At 44.7% G+C, this 16,654-nt stretch overlaps 1 protein-coding gene across 6 annotated transcripts in view; it reads left to right on the top strand.

Moving 5' to 3' along the window:
• The window catches only part of FAM193A (family with sequence similarity 193 member A), a 167,128-nt gene that overhangs the window by 78,172 nt on the left and 72,302 nt on the right, over positions 1-16,654 (top strand). For 5 of the 6 annotated variants that reach the window (XM_059166632.1, XM_059166672.1, XM_059166662.1 and 2 more), the window contains exons 3-4: positions 14,324-14,481; positions 15,209-15,376. In XM_059166632.1, coding sequence (XP_059022615.1) covers positions 14,324-14,481; positions 15,209-15,376 — 326 coding nt within the window. The remainder of the gene's footprint in view (positions 1-14,323; positions 14,482-15,208; positions 15,377-16,654) is intronic. The other variant, XM_059166642.1, reaches the window with a different exon arrangement.

The following is a 16,654-nucleotide window of genomic DNA, read 5'->3' as shown; positions in this document are numbered from 1 at the left end:
CAACTTCTCTAAGTTGTTAATTAAAAGGACATTGCAAGACCCCTATTTTATGAGTCAAATAGGTCTTGATTTTTTTAATTGATGTGCAATCCCAATTTTTTTTTTTTTAAAGAGTTACAATTTCAGGTTACAGTCAGTTTGCCTCAGATGTTGTTTGTATTGTTGGGTGGACCTGCAACACTCACTGAACGACTCCACACACATGAGTTTTACTCACCTTCTCAACCTTGGTCACAGGCACAACCCTGAAGACCGAAGGCAGAGTGAGAAGTACAAGCTGAAGGAGGCAGTTCTAGAGGATATCCGACGTTTGAGACAGAGATGAGTGAAAAGCAGATACCAGAGAAATAGAAGGAAAAACAAGAAAGTGTGATAAGTAGAGCAAAGTGATGGTAATCATTTAAAGGATGGTGTGGTTGGTAGTTGTTGGGCCTGGGATTGGATTTTTTTGCCCTACTTGAAGATGATAAGCTACCTTGTTATTATTTCATGGGTGCTGGCTGGGGACATGAGATTCCTGGGTCAGAGACAGAGAACTTTACTGCTCACAGCACAGCAGCTCGCATGAGCATGAGCATGGGCATGTCTGCTCCCCTTGCTCCTCCCTGCCCAAATTCCATGTCTGTGAAGTGGGGAGGTCTACATCCTTGCAGCGGGTACAGGAACTTTGTCTTGGAGCTCAGGAACCCTGGGTGTAAGGATCTGCCACTAGGATCTCCTAGTGTGTAGAAGGCAAGCCTGCACTTTTGTCCCAAGGTTATATGCGGTGTGAAGCCAGAGAAACAGCCCCCTGTTGGGGGGAGATAGGCAGAGCCCTACAGCCTTGGCATATCCATCAAGACTGGGAGCTGGTCTGAGAGACCCAAGGAGAGCTGTCTCCCAGCTGTCCTCTGAACGAAGGTTTTATAAAATTAACCAAGAAAGGATAGGAAGTGTTGGATGTGGCAACAAAGAGATTGTACCTGACCTTTGCCAGATTCATGTTAGTGGAAGTGTGGGAGCAGAAGCCAGACTGAGCTCTGTGAAGAGTAGATTACTGGTGAGGAAGGCGAGAAAGTCAACTCAAGGTGCTGATTTTCGAGGTGCTTGACTATGAAGGCAGGGAAGACAGATCAGAAGGGGGAAGCTGGAGGGAGGAGCTGAGCACATTTAACTATGGAAGGAAAGAGCTGCTGGTTGGGGAGAGGTGTCCCCCCCCCTACTTAAATTTCATTTTTTATTATATAATATTTGAGAGAGCTATATATGCATACATATTTAATAAGCATGAAGACAGTAAAATGACCACCAGCAGGGGTCACACCCAGGCCATTCCTGATACTAGGGTGCATGTCTGTGTCCCCCCATCTTTCCTCTTCCTCTTTCTGAGTGGCCACTGTCTTTGAATTTTATATTTATCATTCCCTTATTTTAAAATTCCTTTAAAAATTTTATTACCTCTGTGTGTATCTCTAAATAATAAGTTGTTTGATTTTGTTTCTGATCTTTATGAAAGTGGTATATGTTTATGTTGTCTTATGCATCTTTGTTTATGAGATCCTTCGACTGTTTGGGTAGCTGCACTTACTCATTTTCACGAATTCATCCATGATGTCGTATAGTTCAGTATGTTACTGTATATGATTTATTCATCAGTAATTTTGTTAGAAGGTACAGAGTTTTCCTTTTTTTTTTTTAAGATTTTATTTATTAATTTGACAGAGATGACAAGTAGGCAGAGAGAGAGAGGAGGAAGCAGGTTCCCCGCTGAGCAGAGAGCCTGATGTGGGGCTTGATCCCAAGACTCCGAGATCATGACCTGAGCCGAAGGCAGAGGCTTTAACCCACTGAACCACCCAGGTGCCCCCAGAGTTTTCCATTTTTTTACAGTGATCAGTTTTTTTTAATTTTAATTTTAATTTTTTTTTAAAAATTTTATTTATTTTGACAGAAATCACAGATAGGCAGAGTGGCAGGCAGAGAGAGAGAGGAAAGGAAGCAGGGTCCCCGCTGAGCAGAGAGCCCGATGCGGGGCTCGATCCAAGGACCCCGGGATCATGACCTGAGCCGAAGGCAGAGGCTTAACCCACTGAGCCACCCAGGCGCCCCGATCAGTTTTTTTTTAAAAACGCTGTCAGAACATTTGTATACCTTTCTCCAGGTACTCATTTGTAAGAGTTTTGTTAAGAGTGTGTGTTGGTCAGGATTCTCCAGAGGAGCAGAACCAGTGAGGGGTCAGGAGGAGGTAGACAGATGGATAGAGAAAGAAAGGAAGGAAGGAGATTTATTACAGGGATTGGCTCGTGTGGTCATGGAGGCTGAGAAGCCCCACAGTGTGCCATCTGCAAGCTGGAGACCCAGGAAAACTGGTGTCCTTCACTCTCAGTCCAGAGGCCCAAGAACCGGGAGCGCTGACCTCTGTGGCAGGAAGTGGGTGTCTCCACAGAAGCAGGGAGCATGAATCAGTCCTTCCTTTTTTGTTCTTCAGACCCTCTCTGGAGTGGACGACACATCCACCCTCATTGGTGAGGGATTGTCTTCATTCAGTCTAAGCATTTAAATGCTCATCTCTTCCAGAGACACCCTCACAAAACACCCAAAAATAGTTTTACCCACTGTCTGTCATCTCTTAGCCCAGTCAAGTTGACATATAAAATTAATTAACAGAGTGTTTATCTATGAAATAGAATTGCTGGGTTGTAAGTAATTCAAATGCTTACATTTGTACAATAACAGCAGTTTCCCCAGTGACTGTTCCCGTTTCTGTTCCCACCAGTAGTGTTTGAGTTCCCTTTGCCCATATTCTTGCCCACACTTAACACTGGGCAGGCAGTTTGAACTTGCTTGGGAGTGGGAAGGAGTAAGGTTGAGAAGTGGTGGTGCCCCTGAGGTTCCACTCGGAGGGGGAACTGGGGGCTCTCGAGAAGACTCATCCTGAGACCAGACTCTCCAGCAAGGCTGTGTAGGTGTCAAGTAAGGTGGGGTGGGGAGTGTGGAAGTTGAGAAAATTGCTGCCAGGAATCATCTTTATAAAATTTTTTTTGAGAGGGAGAGTGAATCTCACAAGACTGGGAAGGAACTGGAGAGTGGCTAAGGTTTCAGATGGTCTCCTTGAGAAATGAGAACAGTGAGCTGTCAGGGTGGCAGGTTTGGGGCTAGCCTGAGGTCCCTGTTGAAGATGGACACATTGCTGTGCTGGGGCCCTGACCTGCCTGTCACCCAGCACCTTCCCCTCTGCAGAGTCCCTTAGTCCTCGGCGTTGGACAAGGGGAGCAAGGATGGGGCTGGTTGAGAAGGAGCAGGGATGCTGCACAGGCTCAGCAGAAGCCAGGCTTCTGGGTCCCTGCTCAGCTCAGCCCCTCCCACAAACAGGCATCATCCCATCAGCCTGACACGTGCATGCACCTACCTGCCCCAGCCCAGCCGTCTGTCCAGGCTCCTAGCTCCGCCAGCTCAGGGTATCTTCACAGGCTGGGCACAAATAGGCACCCACGGGTGGTGTTTGGATGAAGGAATGAGTCTACCTTTAATTTATATCCGAAGATAATGTTTTGGGACCTCAACATATTTGCAAGTACTGATCCTGCCCAGTAGACTTTACAGCTTGGGAGGCTGTGGGTGTATTTTCAAGGAATTCTGTGAATTCCCTGAAGGTTAAAACAATTTTTGTTTGTATTCTGATAATGGGGGAGGGCATTCTCACATCATTGGAGGGCCTCCTGTGTACTGGAGGGCTTTAGCTCCTGTCTTCTGTGACCTGGTGAGCCTGGGTACAGTGCATGTAAAGGCTACTGAAGAAGGAACGGAGGTTGTCTTAATACTTAAGTTATTTGCTGAAGCCAAGCAAAGACCCACCAAGATATGGCCTGCTCTGTACAGGCAGACACATGGGATGGCCGAGATGATTTGTAGAGAGACCTACATGAATACAGGCCTGACTAAAAGGAGCCTTCTGCTTAGTAGTCAGAACCAAGGCCTATGTTAAATTTAGGAATTTGATTTCAGTTAATTACTCATTTGGCTCTTTATAATAATGTTAATTTGAGTAATGGTTTTTAGGTTTATAAAATTTTAAGTTGTAGACAAGCTTAGATTTTTAGAATTACACAAAGTCTTAGAAGTGTAAGGTCTATTGTATTTTATACTTGTGTATGTATGTTTAAGTAGTGAATTGGTGTGCGGGCATGGGAGATGATACTTGGGAGAATTACTGTTTTCTGTGAAGGGGTCTGTGGAGCACTCAGACATCCTACCACAAGGAAGAGGACTGGGCAAATTAGTATTCTGTTTTTCTGTTTTCAAGGTTGATCATATTAAAGGCTTTCTTTTGATTCTGGACATGAGCGATTATGTCTTGGTTCTCATATCATTGAAGTAGAAGTCTTCCATTTTACACCGAGGAACTGCCTTCTCCTAATAGTTATGTGCCCTCAGGTCTTATCAAGGCAGATAGTGTCAATTTAAACCAGTCATTTAAGAGTTTGCTAATATTTGTTTGTATCTTGAACGTTTGCCCTTTTGGGTCTTGGTTCCTAATACAAACATAAAAAATTCCTTTATAATGAGCATCATGAAAGTGGTTGCTGATAACATTTTTCACTGCTGCTCCGAACTCTTAAGACTGGAAAGACAGAACTTGAATCAGCCCCTCTTGGAAAGATAACCTAATGGTGGTCTTTGGCTTTTCTTGCTTAATATAATGCTTTTGAGATTTATCTGTGTTGTTGCACGTGTCTTTTTGGTTCATTTGTTTTTTATCTCAGAGTAGTATTCCTTTGTATGGAGGAAGCACAATTTGTTATCCATTCACCAATAGGGGGACATTTGGCTGTTAACATTAAAGCCACTAGTAACATTTCAGGAGCACCTGAGTGGTTCAGTCTGTTAAACATCTGACTGTTGGTTTCAGCTCAGGTCTTGATCTCAGGGTCATGAGTTTAAGCCTTGTTTAGAGCTCCTGGATGGGTGTGGAGCCTACTTTAAAACAACAACAACAACAACAAAACAGTAAAGCTACTAATAACATTTGAGTACAAGCTTTTTGTGAACATAGTTAATCTGTCTTTTTAAACATTTTTTTTTTAAAGATTTTATTTATTTATTTGTCAGAGAGAGAGAGAGCGAGAGCGAGCACAGGCAGACAGAGTGGAAGGCAGAGTCAGAGGGAGAAGCAGGCTCCCTGCTGAGCAAGGAGCCCAATGTGGGATTCGATCCCAGGACGCTGGGATCATGACCTGAACCGAAGGCAGCTGCTTAACCAACTGAGCCACCCAGGCGTCCCAGTTAATCTGTCTTTGATAAATACTGAGGAGTAGAATTGCTAGGTCATGGGGTGAGTGCATGATTAACATTTTAAGGAACTGTCTTGGAATTTTTCAAAGTGCTTATACTATTTTCCATCTATGAATGAGAGTTCCTGTTAATCTGCGTCCTTACCGAGGCTGGATATATTGACAGTCCTTAACTGTAGCTGTTCTAGCGACTTGTAGTGCTGTCTCATGGTTTTGATGGGCGTTTTCTAAATGACTTGCTGAACATCTTTTCATGTGCTTATTTTCCATCTGTTTCACTTTGGGGACACGGCTATTCAGATCTTTTGCCTATTTTTAATTAGGTTGTTTATCTTACTGTTACTGAATTTTGAGAGATCTCTGTAGTATATTCTGGATACAAACCTTTCATCAGATAATGTTTTTCAGATATTTTCTCTTGGTGTGTGTGGCTTGCCTTCTCATTACAGAACACTATTCTTTGAAGAGCAAAATTTTAAAATTTGATCAAGTCCAGTTTATCAATTTTAAATGATTTGGGCTTCTTGTGTTCTATGTAAGTAATCTTGGCTACTCAAGGTTATAAGATTTTTTGCTGTGTTTGTTTTCTAGATGTCTTATGTTTTGAGCTTTATACATTTGCTCTGTGATCCATTTTGAGTGAAGTTTTATATCTTTTATAAAGTAAGGTTAAAGCTCATCCTTTTTGCATGTGAATATCCACTTGTTTCAGAACTCTTTGCTGAAAATACTATTTTTCCTTGTTAAATTATTTTGGCATCTTTGTAAAATAATCTTTTTATTTCTTTCTTTTTTAATGTGTGGGTCTATTTTGGATTCTGTCTTGGACTTTACATATATACTCATCCTTTTGCTAGTACCCTACTATCTTGATTCCTGAAGCTTTTTAATAGTAAGTCATGAAACAAGGTAGAAGTTCTTCAGTTTTGTTCTTTTTTCAACAGTGCTTTGGCTATTTTAGTTCCTCTGCATTCCCATATAAGGGTTAGCATCGTCTTCTAGTTTCTGCAGAAAAGCCTGCTGAGATTTTAACGGATGTTGTATTGAGTCTATTTACCAACTTGGGTTCTTCTTCTTCTTCTTCTTTTTTCCAAGATTGATTAATTTGAGAGAGAGAGCAAGAATGCAAGCCATCATGAGCAAGATGAGGGGCAAGAGGCGCAGAGGGAGATAAGCAGACTCCCTGCTGAGCAGGGTTCAGTTGTAGAACCCCAAGATTATGACTTTTAAATAGAAATCAAGAGTCAGCTGCTCAGCCGACTGAGCAACTCAGACCGCCAAAAAATGACGTCTTGATAATACTGAGTCTTTCAGTCTATTAATGTAGTATGATTCTTCATTGATTTAGGTCTTTTAAATTTTTTTTTTTTTCTTTTCCAGGATTTTTATTTATTTATTTGACAGAGAAAATGATCACAGGTAGGCAGAGAGGCAGGCGGGGGGTGGGGGGGGCAGACTCACCGCCGAGCAGAGAGCCTGATGTGGGGCTCAATCCTAGGACCCTGAGATGATGACCTGAGCTGAAGGCAGAGGCTTAACCCACTGAGTCACCAGGCGCCCCAGGTCTTTTAAATTTCTTCTTAAAATAGTTTGTAGTCTTTAACGTAGGCTTTGTACATAGTATGTTGAAAATTTTCCAAGGTATTTCATATTTTCTCGATGTTTTAAATGGTACTTCGAAGAAAATACAATATCTAATTGTTTATTGCTAATATATAGAGATACAGGTTTGTTTGCTTTTTTTAAATTTACTTTGTATCTTATGAAAGCTCATTTATTTATTCTGTTGGTTATTTGGTAGATTCCTCAAGATTTTGTACACATCATCTACAAATAATATATTTTTTCCTTTCCAATCTGTATCTTTTTTATCCCCCCCTTTCTGTATTGGCTAGGCCCTCCAGTATGATATTGAGTAGAAGTGATATGAGCAGACATCCTTCCCTGTTTCCAGTCTAATGGGGAAAGCATTTGGTCTTTCACTATTAAGTATGATGTTAGCTGTAGGATTTTGTGTATCAGGTGGGAAAAGCCTACTTCTGGTTTTAGTTTGCTGGAGGTCACCATGAATGGATATTTAATCTTGTCAGATTCATTTTCTGCATCTATTGAAATGACGGAGTTTCTCTTTTTTAGTTTTTTAATAATATTAATTATGGTGATATATTCCTGTGATAATCCACACTTGATCATGATGTATTATCCTTTCCATAGGTTGCTATGTTGGGTTTGCTGGTATTTTGTTAAGGACTATTGCATCTGTATTCATGAAGGATAATAGTCTGTAAGTTTCTTGTCTCACAGTATCTTTGTGTGGTTTTGGTATAAGGGTAATTAATACCTTGTAGAATGAACTGGGAAGTATTCTCTCTTCTGTAGTTTTCTGGAAAAGTTTGTGTGGAGTTGATTTCTACCATTTCTACCTTAAATATTTGGTAGAATTCACCAGTGAAGCTATCTTGACCTGGAGTTGCCTTGTTAGGATGATTTTGAACTACAAGTTCAATTTATTTGATAAAAGCTATCTGTCTCTTCCAGTATGTTTTATAAATTTTTGTCTCTAAAGAAATTTGTGTAGTCATTTTAAAGTGTATGCAAGTCATGTCATTGTGCTGCATTCCTGCATACAGTTACACAGTACTGTCAGTTACAGCTCAGCAAAACTGGGAAAAAAGAAGTTGCCCATTTTATATCAAATGTATTGGCATGATGTTGCTCAGAATATTCTCCTACCTGTGTTTTTAATTTCCATGGGATCTGTGGTGATTTGCCCCTGCCACTTAACTCCTGACATTAGTTGTTTGAGTTTTGTCTGTTTTCTCCCCGATAGCCTGGCTTCAGGTTTATCTTTTTTTTTTTTTTAAAGATTTTTATTTATTTATTTGACAGAGACAGAGATCACAAGTAGGCAGAGAGGCAGGCAGAGACAGAGGGGGAAGCAGGCTCCCTGCTGAGCGGAGAGCCCGATGCGGGGCTCGATCCCAGGACACTGAGATCATGACCTGAGCCGAAGGCAGCGGCTTAATCCACTGAGCCACCCAGGCGCCCCCAGGTTTATCATTTTTATTAAGCTAAGAACCACAGTTTGGTTGAACTGATTTTCCATTTTTCTGTTTCATTAATTTCTGCTCTTAGGTTTATTATTTCTGTCTTTCAACTTCATAGTTAATTGGTTTAATTTCATAAAATCCTATTTAAGCACTGAGCAGGGAGTCTGACATGGGGCCAGATCCCGGGATCATGGGATCATGACCTGAGCCAAAGGCAGATTTAACTGGATGAGCCACCCTGGTGCCCCACAGATATCTTTTTCTAATTGAAGTATGATTGACACAACAACATTATATGTTTAGTATAACATAAAGATTGAATATTTGTGTATATTACAAAATAATCCACAGTAGGTCTATAGTTAACATCTGTCACATCATAGTTACCCAAAAAAGGTTTTTTTTCTTGTGGTGATGACTTTTAAGATCTATTTTTAGTAATTTTCAAATTTAAATACAGTATTCATCAAACTCACGAAGCTATACATTATATTTCCATGACTTATTTATTTTATAACTAGAAGTTTGTACCTTTTGACCCCCCCTTTGTTATTATTAGCTTAATTCTGTTGTAGGCAGAGAACATACTTAATATATGATCTAATTCTCAGAAATGTGCTGATCTGTTTTATGGCCAGTTTTGACTATTGTTCTGTGTGCCTCGGAAGGAATTTGTATTCTTTTATCAGGAAGAGTGTACTATTAGGTACTTCAGGTTGGTTGATGTGGTTGTTCACATCTTCTGCATCCTTCCTGATTTTTTTGTCTAGGTCAGTTACTGAAAGGACTGCTGAAATTCCAAACATAACTGCGGGTTTTTGTATTTCTCTTTTTAATTCCTCCTTCATGTATCTTGAGTTCTGTTATTGGAGTCCTTACTTATTTACCACTGCTCTTGCTTCTTGTTAAATCAGTCATGTTGTCATTATTATTATTTATTTTCTTTTTACCGTCATCATCTCCTTCATTGCTGTTAGCATTCCTTGTTCTAAAGCCAACTTAGTCTTAATACTCATAGAGCTACTCAGCCTTTTTAAAAAAGTTCGTGTTTGCATGCAGTATGTCTCCCAACCTTTTTTTTAACCTACCTGTGTCTTTATAATCCACTGTAGAAAGCATAGTGCCTCTTGCTTAATCCAACCTGACCATCTCTTCTGACAATTGGAAAATTTAAGTATTTCCATTTAATGTAATAATTGATATGTTTAGATGTAAATCTACCATCTTGCTTTATTTTTCCTTCCTTTTTTTGCCCATCTGTTGTTTGCTACTTTCCTTTTTTTTTCCTTTGGATTAATTGAATTTTTTATTTTTCTCTTTCTTTCTGTTGGATTAATTGAATATTTTCTCTTTCTGTCTGTCTGTCTTTCCCCCCTCCCTCCCTCCCTCCATCAGCATGGAGCCCAACGCGGGGCTTGAACTCATGACCCTGAGATCAGGACCTGAGCTGAGATCAAGAGTCAGTTAATTACTGAGCCACCCAGGCACCCCTTGAATATTTCTTATGATTCTGTTTTACCTCTTCTTGACTTATTACCTGTATCGCTTTGTTTCATTATTTTTAGTGATTCTAGAATTCATAATACAGATCTTCAACTTTTCAACTTCTACTTTCAGAGAATATTATATACTTCTTATGTAGTGTAAGGAGCCTTAAAATATTTACTCTGAGTTCCACCAGCTATGTAGTCATCTGTTATCTTCTTAAAAGACTTTTAAAATGAGAAGAACCTTTACCTTTTCCCCATTACTGAGTTGGTGCTCTTCCCTCCTGCATGTAGTTTCGATCATCTTTGCCTTCCGCCTCAAGGGCTGCCTTGAACATTTTTCTAGTGTAGGGGAGCTTCTCTTTGTCTGAAGTTTTTCTTTTGCTTTCATTTTAAAAAGTCATTTTTATTCAGGGCGCCTGGGTGGCTCAGTGGGTTATCGCCTTTGCCTTCGGCTCAGGTCATGATCTCCGGGTCTTGGGATCAAGCTCCACATTGGGCTCTCTGCTCAACGGGGAGCCTGCTTCTCTTTCTCTCTCTGCCTGCCTCTCTGTCTACTTGTGATCCCTCTGTCAAATAAATAAATCTTTTTATTTTTTAAAGATTTATTTATTTATTTGAGAGAGAGAGATGCAAGTAGGCAGAGAAGCAGGCAGAGAGAGAGGAGGAAGCAGGCTCCCCGACAAGCAGAGAGCCTGATGGTGGGGCTCGATCCCAGGACCCCGGGATCATGACCTGAGCCAAAGGCAGAGGCTTTAACCCACTGAGCCACCCAGGCGTACCTCAAATAAATAAATCTTAAAGAAAAGTCATTTTTATTCAAAATTCTAGATTGTTGGTCATTTCTTTGCTGGCTTCCCTAGTTTCTGGTGGAAGCGTGTTGTCATCCTTGCCTTTACTTCTCTGCACAGAAGGGATGTTTTTCTCTGCCTGCTTCTCAGATCTGTACTTCATCATTGCTTTTCAGCCTTTTACTGATGTGCTTGATATGGTTCGCTTTGTGTTTATTGTGCTTTGGTTCAGATGAGTTTTTAAGACATGCCAGTTTACAGTCACATTGAATATGGAAAATTTTCAACAATTTCTTTATATAACCTTTTTTTCTGGGACACCATTACCCACATGTTAGACATCTTGAGTTTTGTTTTAGAAATGCTTTTTTTTTCAGTCTTGTTTTTTGCTCTGCCTCATTTTGGATTTTTTATTGCTTCAGATTTATTGATATACTACTCTAAGATATATTTTTCCTCTTTAGAAGTTCCATTGGGTAATTTTTTACAGCTCCACTTTCCTCCTCATATTTATGTTTTCTTCTGCTTTCTGACATGTAAGAGTTTGTAATCACCAGTTTCAGATTCTTGTCCATTGGTTGCATCATTTTTGTTGTTTTCAGGTCTGTTTCTGTTGATTTGTTTCCCTCATGGTTATGTGTTCTATCTTCCTTGTTTTTGTCATTGGATGCTGGACTTTGCGTACTTCACATTGTTGAGTGCTGGATTTTGTTGTATTCTTTTCAGCTATGTTGGACTTGGAGAACACATAATAACTGAAGCTAAATTTGTATGAGATGAGTACCAGAAGGTGAGACACTTAAGGATTTACTGTATAGTCATCATGCGCTGTTTTAAAAAAAGGCCTCATTTCATCCCTTGTCACCAGGAAGTGTTACTTTCCAGGTTCTTGGCTGCTGTTCTGAGTCTGTCCGGTGTGTCAGGCAGCGTTGTTGGTGCTAGTGCACAGTGGCGAACAGGACACAAAGGTCCCATTCTTGGGGACTGGTCTTCTAGTGATGAAGACAGGTAAAAAACCAAACAACAAAAAATAAACGAGAAAACAAGGGAAACACCAGGATTTCAAATAGCAGTTTGTGATACAAGAGATTAACAGGGTGATTAAGCTCAGGAGATGGGCACCCACACCAGTAATTTGAACAGGTTGCTTTTGCATCGAGAACCAACTGTTAACTAGAAATAGGAGATCAGCTGCACAGATCTGGGAAGGAAATGCTGAAGAGCCCGGCTGTGGTGCGTCTAGGGGAGCAGCCAATCTCAGGTAGAGGTGGCTTAGGGATGTGATTCCAGGCAGGACACCCTTGGGAGAGGCTCTCTGGGTAGCAGAGCAGTTGCTGAGAAGCCGCAGGCCCATCTGACAAACTGTCATAGGGGTGGGCTACCAATGTTCCTCTCAAGCCTCTGGGTGCTGGGGATGCGGAAGCTTCCAAGGTGGCCCTCCCTTGTCCCCTGCTGGCAAGGCCCCACACAGCGCTGGAGCCCCTCTGACACGCAGCAGTGCAGGGAAGGATGGGTTTGGAGCAAGGACAGGGGAAACCTGATGCCTGGTTTACCCACCTCCGCAGGAAGGCGTGACTGGTAGGATTCTGTTCCTCAGGCCATTCACACATTTAGTGGGTTAGCGCTCTAGGCAGCGAAAGACTCAGCTGTAGTGAAAGAAAAGCAAAGATGTGTTCTGGGAAACCGTGAAGATGGGTAAGAAATTTAGAATCTGTTTCTGAGTGCTGTGGAAGGTTCTGTGCAGGGGAGTGACAGGGTGTCTCTTACTTTAACCACCACTCTGGCTGCTGCTTGCGGGAGGGCTCTGAGTGTGGGTGGCAGCGGTGCTGTCGGAGAGCCGCCCCACCTTCACCTGGCAGGCAGAGGTGACAGTAGTTGGACTGTTGGGAGCAGGGAAGGGAGAATCAGATTGTGCATCTGCTGAGGACTGGAGTCCCATGGCTGGCCTTGCTGTTGGATGAAGGGGAGAGGAAACCTCCTTCGTGCAGTGCAATGACCTGCTGCTCTTGGAGGATAGTCTGGTTCTACCAGCATTGCACTCAGACCTGTCAAGCCTTTCTTGTCGCCATGGATATTAGAATCATCTTATTTTTGGATACTCTAGTCTAATTTACAAAAAACCCGAGTGTCTCCCTTCCCTCAGAGCATCTCCCCTTGGGGTCAGCAAGGGCATATCATGGGGGTGGAGGGCAGTGGTGCCTGTCCTGCTTCCTTGGCCTTCCCTGCTCTGCCTGGGTGGAGAAGGGGCTCTGGGCAGGAGGGGTTGGGGGGAGTTTCCATACTTTATAGGCTGTCTGTGGTTCTCCTTGGTGACCGGGGCCCAGGATTCTAACACGTGTTCCACTGGTGAGTGGCTCTTGATTGTAAGAAGCCCCCCCTTTTAAAAAACATTTTATTTATTTGACAGAGAGCTAGGGAGGGAACACAAGCAGAGGGAGCAGCAGAAAGAAGGAGGAGAAGCAGGTTTCCTCCCAATAGGGAGCCTGATGTGGGGCTCAATCCCAGGACCCTGGGATCATGACCTGAGCTGAAGGCAGACACTTAACTGAGTGAGCCACCCAGGTACCCCCATAAGAGGCCTTTCTTTAGGGTTTCCTAGACTTTGGTCCAGACTTCTCACTGTCTGCCACATACATACTGTGTGTGACGCACCCCCTCAACCCTTGCTCTGCCCCCTGATATAATTCTGGGACCCACTCACCTAGCAGGAACCTTTTCAGGTGGGTTTTTTGATGACACAAGCCCCTGCTCTAAGAGCAGGGACCCAGCCTACCATGTGATGGAGGCAGGCCCACTACTGTTCCCTCCCATGTCTGTGTGCCCAAACTCCCAAGGGGCACACAACAGGCCCGGTTTGCCACTGCTGGTGCCCCAAGTGTCTGACCACCCTGAGGAAGCACCCACCAGCTGCCACAGCCTCCCAGGGCTTGTCTTCTCTCTCCGAGTGTGTGCGCTCCCTTCATAGGCCCTTTTCCGTGGCTTCCTTCTCCTAAGGCTGGTGGGGTGAAAGCTGTGGGGCTGGCTGCCCTGTTTAGTGCCCTTTCTTCACTGCGGAGATCATCTGCTCTAAGATTGGAGTGCATGTGTCCCTAATGTAATAGAATCCCTCTCAGATCCTGTCCCTGAGAGTCGAGGGACCACCTAGGGGGGTGGGAGGGAATAGGGTTGTAGTTATGGTCCGTGTAATGGCTGCTAATAGAACCTTCTAGGGGCTCTTGGGTTCCAGGCAAGAGGGTTGGAGCCTGCTTCATCCTGCCATCTTTGCCTAGAATGTTCTCTTTCTCCAGCCTCCTGTCCCTTAGAGCAGGCAGCACAGCTGTGGAGTTCCACGGGACCAGGACGAGAGGCCTCTGCTCCCGACCTCCCCCTGCCCCCCAGCTTCCCGCTGTGCTTGCAGGCCGCTGGCTTTGCACTAAGCACCAGCCCTGAAGGTGCAGGGCAGTGCGTCCGCCGATGAGGACCCTGAGAGTGGAGCTGCTCTCCTAAAGCACTAAAGAAACTTACTGTTTTCCTGAGATTATGGTAGAACTCTCCAAAGGTAGTAAATAATTGGTTGCAAACAAAATTCTTAGATGTCAGAAAGTTACCCAGGTGATGTCTTTAGAGATCTTGTCAGCGTCTGAATTTAAATTTGTTTCTAAAAGGCATTTTTCTAACACGTTAATAACAAATTTCTACCGTGCCGTGAACATTTGAACATAGTCTGTTCTGTTCTCTTTTCAAAGCAGGGCCAAGACTTTCTTCTTCACTCCCCTCTTGGCGGGTCCCAGCCAGAGGCAGGCGGCGGGAGGCTAGCCCTTGGTGCGCAGACGCTGCCCTCGGCGGGGCTGGGCACTGCGCCCTCAGACTCCTCGTGTGCCTGTGAGGCCTGCAGCGAGCGCAGGTACCAGTGTGGGCCCGTGGGACAGTCGGGAGCAGGGCCTGCCTGACCTGCGCTGCCGCTGGAGCAGGAAGGGGGCCGTTCCCATAAAGACGGCAGACACTTGATCGATTCCTGAGGACTAAGATAGGAGCCTGGGTGTCAGTGGAAGAACTAGTGGGATGAGGCTCTTCTGAGTCCCTGCCTGTGAGGGCTGACAACAGCAGGCTAGCACTCAGAGAGGGAGGGAGGCAGAGCCAAGTCATTAGAGTCACAGACTGGCCTGGGTAAGGGGTGAGCCACCCCTTCCTTGGGATGCTGCTGCAGTATAAAGGAGGAGAGGCCAGGGTCTGGGGGCTCTGAACTCACTCTGTGCTCGGCTCAGGCCCGAAGCTAGTGCAGCCGAGCGGGGAGTAGGGCCTTTGTGGGGAGAGAGAGCTGCCTGATGGGCCCCTTGAGATGGAGGGGAGCATCAGTGTTCTCGATGTGGGACGCCAGGTGTGTTCATTCCTGTTGTGCGAGGAGGGGCTGTGGTCTCCTGGGGAGGAGGGTTTGGGGAACCTTTAGGCACCTGAAGCCTGGTCACAAGGCCTTCCTGTGGCCACAGCAAGTGGGAGGCCGCTCCAGGAGCAGAGTAAGGTAGAGGATGCTGTTGGGAGTCCATGCCCAATCCCCTTAGGCCATCTGGAGGGCAAGGGTGACCCAGACTGTCTGCTAACCCTGACCTCCTTGCTCTTGTGCCATCTCACAGAGAGATTTCAGCAGAGACGGACCGTGAACCTCAGCAGCTACAGAACTACTGGTCAGAAGTGCGCTACACGGTCCGCTGCATTTACCGCCAGGCGGGGACCCCGCTGGCCGACGACCAAGACCAGAGCCTCGTGCCCGACAAGGAGGGGGTGAAGGAGCTCGTGGATAGGTACACGTTGCCCCTGTGTCGTGTCCCTCCCTCACCTGCTGCCCAGGAAGCCTACTCTCTGCTTGGGCTGGGCTCTGCTCTCTGGACCCCGTAAGCTTGGCTGCACCCGTTCACTGCTGGTACCCTGCTGGCAGGCAGACAGACTGCCAGAAGCAAGCCCTCTGGGCAGAGATTCACGTTCATTCTGATGAAATGCTCACTGTCTATATAATAAACAAATGAATCGACACGTTTCTGTCCTTTCTTAGTGTTGAGACTGACTGTGCGAGTGATGGTGCTGAGCACAGTCTCAAGCCCTCTTGTGTTTAGCAGCCCCAGGAGGACAGGCAGGTGCCCACTGTGGTGAGAAGACATTTCCTGAGGCCAGGCAGCTTGAGAACGCGCTGGTGTGGGAGTGGAGCGCCCGCTGTGGCCGACCCATCCAAGTGGGTGTCCCATGGAGGGCCTGTGACTCTGCGTGTGCTCTTTAGCGGACACCATGTGCCCGGTGACAGACAGACTGTTACTCTGCCTTATAGTCTGTAGGGTCTTTTTTCTCTTCTTTGAAATGTTCCAGGTAAAAGGGATCAATTTGAGCAAGGCAGTTCATGGATCGTTTCTCCTCTTGCTTTGTGTTTCCCACATTTTGAAGGGGGCTCTCCAGACTCTTACTCGCTGTACAGCACAGGTTATCCTGGAATGAGGAGCAGTGTATGGCTGTGGGTTCTGTGAACTTGTGGAGGAACACAGCCAGTGTGTTCAGGGCTCAACGCCTTGCACTACAGGAGATGGATCTGGGTGGTTGTGCCACTTCTAGGAATTAGGTTTCCTAGTGAGTATGAGGGAAAAACATAAGGCCTGCCATTCAGACACATGACGTCCTAGACTACCAGTGCTTAGGAAGCAGCCAAAGTCAAAGGAGAGGTGGCTGGAGGAAGACACTTGGCAAGTGCTAGTACCCGTGGGAGAGGTTATGGCAGAGACTGTAAAGCTGGTAATGGGAATTGCTGAGGTTTGGAAAACGGCATTGCCCTGATAGTGAAATACACTGTTAAGAATGTGGAAATGTCACAGCCCCAGCTGGAAGTGTGTCTGTATCAGATCTGCTGTACTCGCCCTCGTGTCCTAAGAGCATGGCTGCTTTTGTGGTTTACATGGTGATACTCATCAAGAGAGGAGTGTTCATGAATCCCACTTCTGGGAGTCTGTACAGCTGGTGGTCATAATCCTTTCCTCCTCTCTGTGGCCCTTGGTGTCCTACATGGTCCTGCTCTGTGCTGCCCTCACACCATTCTTCAC

The sequence above is a fragment of the Mustela lutreola genome, chromosome 1 (assembly GCF_030435805.1).
Source record: "Mustela lutreola isolate mMusLut2 chromosome 1, mMusLut2.pri, whole genome shotgun sequence".
NCBI lineage: Eukaryota > Metazoa > Chordata > Mammalia > Carnivora > Mustelidae > Mustela > Mustela lutreola.
This window is presented reverse-complemented; position numbering and strand designations above follow the sequence as displayed.